General features: G+C 31.7%; 1 protein-coding gene across 1 annotated transcript in view; it reads right to left on the reverse strand.

Annotated features, from left to right (window-relative positions):
* Positions 1-7,523, reverse strand: part of LOC145305347 (uncharacterized) — a 107,337-nt gene extending 99,814 nt beyond the window's left edge. Inside the window, exons 1-2 of the mRNA XM_080146963.1 lie at positions 7,332-7,523; positions 5,532-5,641 (exon numbers count right to left, since the gene is read on the reverse strand). Coding sequence (XP_080003089.1) covers positions 5,532-5,587 — 56 coding nt within the window. The 5' untranslated portion in view covers positions 5,588-5,641; positions 7,332-7,523. The remainder of the gene's footprint in view (positions 1-5,531; positions 5,642-7,331) is intronic.
* Positions 7,524-9,141: the final 1,618 nt, after the last annotated feature.

Here is a 9,141-nt window from a genome sequence, read left to right on the forward strand (position 1 = left end):
GCAACCTTTCACAAAAGGTTCTTTCATACTTATCAACAAAGAACAGAGTAGAATTTATGTTGAATAAGATAGAAAATGTTTTCTTTTTAGTAAAATGAAAATAAAAATCAAAGTCTTACATATCTATGATCTAAAGGGATAAGACAATGGCAGATAAATTAATGTACATCCCCAATGCTAATACACAAAATTGCCCATTGTGTATTCTATAAATTACATTTAGTTGTTGAAATGTTTGGACACTCAACTAATAAACCAACCAATCAGATTCAATAAAAGTTCAAAAAGTTGTTGTGCCTACAAATAAGTAAACACTATTATAAAACTTTGTGGACTAGTATTATAAACAGCTTATTGATCCCTCCCTCCTTGCTTAAATATACACCTATATTTCATATTCGGATGTAGTAATATAGGATATTTTAGTATTTTGGTAAGATGAAATGCTAAGTTTAAGTCATAAAAAAATATTTTTGTTTTTTACCTGTATAATATGCAAGGTATCCTGGCATCCTGTGCCCGCCAGGATAGAGATATTCAGCTTTCAGTTATGTGTCATACCCATTTAAAACAAGTCACTCAGTTATAGCTCTCTATCATTCACACACAGAAAATGAGACAGAAAATACCAGAAGGGGTGGCAACCCTAGGGGGGGCAACCCTCCCCCCCCCCCGGACTATTAAGGGTTAATAAACATTGTTATTTGGGTTGTACAATATATTTTGATATAATTCCCGTCAATGTAGCTCAAAAACAAAGGAAGTTACAGCTTCTGAAATGTGCTTATTAGACTAGCTTTACACCCCCCGTTGACGCCCCTTGTGTAAAACCCCTATTATAAGTATTTTTTACCATTTTAAAAAAGATATATGTATACTTATTGCTATTTAAAGAAAATTTCATCAAAATTTTAACTTATACACTCTCTATGATTTTTTGTCATTTTTCGGGATTTCAGGAACACAGTGTAACTGTACATAATTTCAAAGGTATTCTTTTAATGTTAGGTTAGGCATCATTTATATTGTCTTCAAAACCAGATTTAACCAGAAAACAATTTAGGGAGGGCGACTTTATATAATTTGAATAAATATTAACATCTAGCAAAATATAAAAATAATTCTAGATTCATTTTTGCATCCCAATATTTCTCATAGAAAAGAATTTGCTGTTATAATTTATGATGATAATATAAATAAAACTATAATCAATTGTATAAAAACATATTTAAATTCACTAACAGCAGTGGCGTGCACAGCAATTGACCAAGGGGGTGGAGTAACCATTAGGGGGTAAAAGGGGGGGGAGAGGAGGCTATTCCAATTTCAATTCCAAGGGTGGGAGTTGACACCTTTTTACACCTCCGCTACCACACAATAATGACTAAAAGTACAAAAGAGATCAAATTTAAGTATTAAACTAAAGAGTGTATATAATGGATGTATTTTTAACAGTGTATTCAATTTAATTGTTTAAATTTTCAGCAAGTAGGGCCAGATTATTATTGTCTAAATGTCTACTATTTTTACTCTAGGAACTCATTTATTAACAAGTTTAATTATGTCCATAAATAGGGCAGTATTAACAAGTTAACTATACTGTAATTGTAGAACAGTAGACTGTAATAAAGTATTAAAGTTACACAACCAGTTTGAAGCTTCTTGGTAGAAGTCATTTTTAAAAACAGTATTGAAATGAGGTATAAGGTTCGAGTCAGGAATCTAAAGGGATAAGACAATGGCCGTTGAAGTGATGAACATCCCAAATGATGGAACACAAAATTACCCCCCTTCCTTCTGTATTTTACAATTAGTGGTTAAAACGTGTGGACACTCAACTTAATGAACTAACCAATCAAATTCAACAAAAGTTCCCAAAGTTATTATAAAACTTTGAGGACTAGTAAAACTTTGGGGACTAGTGTAATAAACAGCCCATGTCCCATCTGTCCATCAGTTAAGAGTAGCTGCGCTCCTAACAAGACCGGATTATAATTGTGTATCTGTCTAATCTTACAGTCAGAACTCATTTATTAAAAACCTTTATTTATGTGTCCGCGAAGCATACAAACAGACATACAGACGAAGCAGGGAGGGAGGGTACATTGGGCTGATTATTACACTAGTTCCCAAAGTCTTACGATAAAATTTTCTTATTCGTTGGCTTAACAACCTTGGAGACTTTTATTGAATTTTTGATTGGTTGGTTCATTTAGTTAAGTGTCCAAACATTTGAACCACTAATTGTAATCTACAGAAGGCATATACATCAATTTGTCGGCCATTGTCTCATCACTTTAGATCCCTGCAGACATTCTGTGTCTACATTGAGACAAACAAACAAACAAGCAGAGATATGTCAGCTTACAAACATGCAGTCAGATAGATAAACAAATTATGGCAAGTTGTTGCAAGTTATTTTCATGCATTACCACAAAAATTATGATTAACAAAATTGCTCCCAATACGATTGACGTTTTTAATACATAGAATTAAAGTATTTAAAACAAACAAATTAAGTTTATAATTGACATTTATCTTATCTTAAATTTTAAAAGCAGATTTAAATTTCATTTTTTTAATAAAAATCATGTCTACTTCATGCTCAATTTGTTAAATAATCAACCAATTCTGTAAAGATATTAGGTAAAAAGACATATAGCTAAGCTGTGCGTCCGTTTCGGTAAGCGTTTATACATAATTTAGGAATGTTAGACCCAATGTTATATTGATGTCAAACAATATTATTCCTTCTACAGCAGTACAATTAAGAAAGAACAGCAACTCTATACTCATACGTCCATTATAAACATGCTGATTTTAACTTATTTGACAAGTTTTTTTATGATATAGTTATCCTATTCTTCTGATTTTTGGAATGATGGTTCCTAGGACAATAAGGTACAATGTTTGTTTGACGAAGCATCTCTATAATCAAGTCCTAAAAATGTAAGTTTGTCCTTCAAGCGTATCCTATTTTTACGCTGATTTTCAACACATTTATATACAATTTTGTTTTGATTTATAAATTAACTGCATATTTAGTTTCGCCTATTTATAATCATTTTTTTATTCTGTCTGATGTTAGAGCTATGGTTTTTAGTAAATAAGAACTTCAAATCAATATTTATCAGTTTTTCTGAAAACCTTATTAAATCAACACTTTTGAAATTCACTATTTTATATGGATCTAAAATGACCAAAATGATACAAAAAGTAAAATTTTCAAAAGCACTGGAAGAAATTGGAAAACTGAGATTATAAAGCAACTTAAACACTCAAAATGCACCACTGAATTTTTTACTTTAAATTTGCACAAGACAGGTTTACAAAAAAAATGTTTTCTCAGTTTAAAAACTGGTCTTGGGCTAATTAAGTGTTAGTTTTAAGTATTTGGAAGCTTGATAATCATATTTCATGTATTTATTCGAAATTTCGAATTCGGTGGATAGGAACCGGTTCTCATCCTTACGAAAAAACTATGTCTAGCATCGTATTTTATCCAGCTTTCTAAGAATATAAAAATGTACAATCATAAGATTAAAACCATTTTTTTAGCTGTTGCCTTCGACACCTCGGGGCTAAAAAAACTAGTTTTAATCTTATATTTGTACATTCTATATCCGCGGAAAGCTGTTTATAATACTTTGCGAGAAATAACTATTCCCAGTTCCTTGAAGTGCCTAAAAGTTGAACTTTTTATTTACAATCATTTTGAAAATGACTAATATTTAACTACACAAAATATATTACAATATGTACTAGGGTTGGGCCGGATTTCCGGTTTGGCTGGATATCTGGTCAGATATTTTCAATATCCGGCCAGATACTGGATTTTTATTTTTAATGTCGGATATCCGGTAATTTGCCGGATATCGTAGTTCGAACGTTGGTCAGATATCCGGCCGCAACCGGATATCCGGCATTAAAATCAGCCAGATATCCGGTATCCTGTATTCTGCCCAACCTTAATGTGTACACTTTTTGTTTTATGTTTATGTTTCTTTTACATAAAAAGTTGGAACCCAAAAACTAAGGGGGACAGATAAAGGGTGAAAAAAAAATTTTGACCGCACCGGGTAATAATCAAATTCTTATCTTTTTTTAATTTGTATTATTTTCACTTATTTAATGAATACTTCAATAGTTATTAATCTCATCGTATTATAGACAGCTTTTCGCGGACATTAGAGTGAAAAGTTATAAGATTAAAGCCAGTTTTGTTAACCCCGAGGGGCCAAAAGCCTGGACTAACAAAACTGGTATTAATTTTATCATTTTCATTTTAATATTAGCGAAAAGTTGATTGTAATACGATGCTATACATGATTTTTCAGTATGGTTGAGAACTAATTCTAATCCACAGGATATTAGTAGGTTCCGAAGCCATACTGGAAAATCCAATACTTTGTTTTTCATTTGAATTTAACTTAAATATTTAAGGCTGAAAGAAAAGAAACTTTTAAGGAAAGACATTCCTAATTTTTCTGATGCACAATTTTTTTGATTTTTGAATTTTTATTTCATTAGATTAGAGAAGCTTTGAACTTTAAAACTAAAAGTATTAAAAAGCTAGAAGATAGAAAAGGAAGATTTTTTGAAGAAAAAAAGAATTAGTAAAAAAACTTAAAATTAAATTTTGTGTTACTATTTCAAAATTAAAAAAGGGGGAACTAAACATCTTTTTAGATTAAGTTAATCTTATTTAATAAGAAAATGTTAAAAAAAGAATAATGTTATCAATTAATTTACAATAGATATAAGCATTGCAGAAAGTAGTAAAATGTTGGAACTTAACCAAGAATTTTTAAAAATTATAGTAAGAACAGGAACGTTAGTAAGAAAATGTTTGTTTCATTTATCATAGATAAAAATGCAACAATACACTGAAAAAATACTTTTTTTGCAATAATAACTATTTATTTAGAATAAAATTTTCACTTTGTACTTTAAAAACCCAGTAAAAATGGTGTTCTTCAATAAAGAATCATTCAAATGTTTTGGATTATTTAATACTTATATTTGCAACAACTTTTAATACACATATACTCCCAATTTTAAACATTTTCAAAGGGCTGCAGTGATGCTGATAAAAATAACAAGTTTCTTTTACCCAATTGAGCAAGAGACATTGGTTTAATAAAAATGAACTTTGAACATTCTTTAATCTTACTTAAGTGTTATTTTTATCAAACGTAAACTGCACATGAAAGTTATCCTAATTTAAGAGGTTATTCTATTCATTTAAAATTTTCTCAACTCTCTGACTTTCCTGTTCAAACTGTAGCTTTTTAAATTACTTGTCTCAGTCCCTTAGGGGAATAGGGCTAAGTCAATGGAAGATAAATGAAATTTTCCTTTTTAAGGAAGGACCCAGATTTTTTATGTAATAATTTATGACTGGATTCTTTTTTTGGAATCCTTTGTGTAATAAGTCCCATTAACTTATCCCTCCCCCAATAAAGATTACTAAACCAATAAAATACACCAAAAAAAACTATACGCGGGGGCCAATCATTTGATATGCTTACTAATTTGAATAATGAAAGCTCCGAGAGAGTTCACGAGATACGGAGCGAGCCTCCATTTTTGGGTCCCAATTTGTCAATCAATCAATCAATCAATTCGTGTGACTCTATCACTGTACAGAAAAAAGTTGTGTTTTAATCTAAGATTAATCTAATTAGGGACATGGACAAAGGTTCTGGCATCAAAACAGATTTAAGTCACTTATTATTGATCCCTCAACCAATTAAAGGGAAACTTTTAATCACTTGATGGAAATGGGAAAGTAGGAAAATCAATCAACTAACATCCTCAAAATGCAAAGCTAATATTTTACATTAAAAAACATACAGAGCTGGATCTTTAAATCATTTTAGTGGTGAGCCGAATTTCAGCCAATCTCAGCGCGGCATTTCATAAAATGCTGTGCTCTCATTGGTGGAAAGTTGGCTCACCCCGATCTGGCTCACCACTAAAATAATTTAAAGATCCAGCTCTGAAAGGGCAGTTTTGTTAAATAAAAATGGTCTTGGACTAATTAAAAGTAAAATATTTAGCAGTACATATTGATTAATTTAGTCAATAAATAATTTTGGTTTTACATTGCCTTTAAGCTCTTAAAAGTTGCACTTTTTTATTATCATTTTATTCATTTATCCATGTCCCAATATCTAAGAAAATAAATGTAATGTAAAAAATAATATTTAGTTGTTTAAAGTTTAGATATATAACATTTCTTTTAAATTGTTGAATACATGCTTCCCAAATGAAGTAAAATTTTAGTAAAATCTTTATCTTTTTATTACAGGGTGTCCAAATACATTTATAGAAATTTTTTATCTCCTCTAAAATGTATTAATAATGAACTGGCTGAGAGATGTTTGGAACAAAAAGACATTTTTTTGTTGAATCATTAATTTTCTTTTATATTTGATTTCCTTTTCACCAAAGTTTTTCTAATGGATTTTTTGCAAAACAAAACCATAAATGGCAATTTTTGTCTATTAATTAATTTTTGTGACATCTTGATTTTTAAAATTCTAGTAAGGTCACCTAGTAATAAATTAGTAATTAGAAAACATGTATTCAACTGAATTTAAATTTAGGTCATTCTAAAAGAAATTTTTAAACATAGAACATCTTTATAATCAAAAATATCCCATCAGAATGACATTTTTTAATTGGCATTAATGGTAATACAAAAAAAGAAAATTTTGAATATTATCACAAATGCCTTAAAAAGAAATATTTAATTTTAAATATTTTATAGTTTTAAGACTACAAAAGCATTACATAAATACAGCATTTATCCTAATAAATACCCATGCCTACAAGACTACAAGCTTGTATTAAAAGTAGATAATTAATCAGTCTAATGGCAATATCCCTCCAATTGTTAGTGGACAACCCAATCCACCCCTCTCATTTTTTCTTTGTAATGATCTTTTATAGGTTAGGCTTAGATTCAATGTCCAATTGGGCTTGAGCTCCACAGACGGGAAATAAGGAAGTCTTTGAACTATGCTGAATTAAGTTGGGGAGTGTTGGGGGGGTAGGTGGGTGGATAGGTCCACTAGGCTCTAAGAGGAAGCATACCATCTTCTTATTATTTTATTATGCTAAAAAGCTCTACATGACCAGGTAAATAGCATTTATCTTTAGCAATTAACTAAACTACGTTCCATTTTATATATTTTTTCATTCATAACCTAAATTTAAATATTTATGATTTTGAAACTCAACAAAAATCTAATTATCCTAAATGCTGTACATACAAGAATAACATAACATGTGTTTCAAAAAGCTAAAAAAAACTGGTTTTCTACCTGTCGTAATCAGCTGATTTTGGTTACGGCCTGTACGGTTTCTACCCTTGCTCTGCACTATACACACAAACAACTCACTGTTCTGTTTAGGCTAGGCTAAAACACGTATGTACGACCGACGACAGCTGACTTTACAAGTACAGTACACGGAGGGTACTGTACGGAGACGCGATCACTAGGAGACTAATTCCAATATTTCCTTCTTTCAATTTTTTGGGGAAGGATAGCTGGTTAATTTCGGGGTGATTAAACGGGGAAAGACAGGCCCTAGTTAGGACTTAGGAACAGGGTATATTAAACACACAAACATACGCCACACACACACACACACACACACACATTTATACACCTGAATTTTGTTTCTTTTAAAGCTGTGCTACATATATATTCTGTGTTTTAGTGTGGTGGTAGGTTTGTGCGTATGTCCGTTTGTCAGCCACTGTTAGTCTTTTTTCAATTGTCCAGTTTACATAGGGAAGATAAGGATAGGGAAGGGTGGGGGGTACTTCACAGGATGACCGCTTAAATGTAATTACAAAACGCCAGAAATATTTTTTTAAAGTTTCAAAGTGAATATTTCGATAATATCGAGAAGGTAGAGAACAATGAAATATAAAAATACCCATACAACAGTTTTGTTAAGACAGATTTTTACAGTACTGTAGGTTTATAAATAAAGAAACGTGATGTTTTTAAATTAAATTTAAATTTTTGGGTTTCTTTATCCGAACACCGACCGCGAATGAGAAGACACTAGAAGGAACGGTAGAGAGGGGCGTGGGGGACAGGTAGCTCTCGAGTCGTGTCATATGGGTTTGACCAGCCCAGCGAGCACACTGACACCAAAACAACTACACACACACATACACATATTTAGGGACATAGTCATTTATTCTAGAGAAAAATATAGATAGAGACATTTCAGTCTTTCTTTAGGCTAAAGTATCCTATATTTGCAACTAGCAGCTACGCCTCTAGAGGCATGTAGGGGACCCTAGGAATGAGAGAGTGGTGAGTTTTAAAAAGAAAAAGTTAAAATAAATCAAGGAAGGGGAGGGTTTTCAGGTAGCCTCGACTTCAATGGTTATAAACCTTCCCAGAACCTTTAAGGAGCTTCACTGTTACGAGACCATATCGGTCCTTTGCTTCACACTCATAGGCAGACAGAGAGACATTTTGTTACTTTTTAATGTTATCAAAAAAATTTAGTTGTTTCTTTGATTTTTTTCATTAACATTAATCCTTTTGATAGATCATCGTCTGTTCTGTATTACTACATATCTTTCAGAATTCTTGTCCTTTATAGTTAAGTAACCTTCCTTCTTTCACAGCCTCTATCACACACACACACACACACTTACACACACATACACCCACCCACATACACACCTACGCCCCTGCATTCTCTGGTAAAATGATTATACCTGACCCCTAAACACAAACACACACATAAACACACACACACACCCTCTCCCCCCTAAACATCTTTTTAGGGCCTAATTTGTCTGTTAGCCTGTACAGTACCTCCCTAGGCCTGTGTACCTGTACCTGCTAGAAATTACATACCCTTCTTTTTCTGGCGGTCATTTTAAACCTGTCTTTCATTTACCTTCCCCTTTTCAGTCCGAATTATGTCCATTTGCCCCCTGACAGTTGCATAGGAAATAATTATAATGTTCCTACATTATATAGAATATTTCAAACATAAAAAAATCTAGATTAATAGACATTCTTTTAATTTTAATTCTTGTTTTTTATAATATTTTTCATCAGAGAACCATCATCAATGCTTAATTCACAGGGAGGGAGG

This window comes from Acartia tonsa, chromosome 14 (assembly GCF_053477335.1).
Source record: "Acartia tonsa isolate MP-2025a chromosome 14, ASM5347733v1, whole genome shotgun sequence".
Lineage (NCBI taxonomy): Eukaryota > Metazoa > Arthropoda > Copepoda > Calanoida > Acartiidae > Acartia > Acartia tonsa.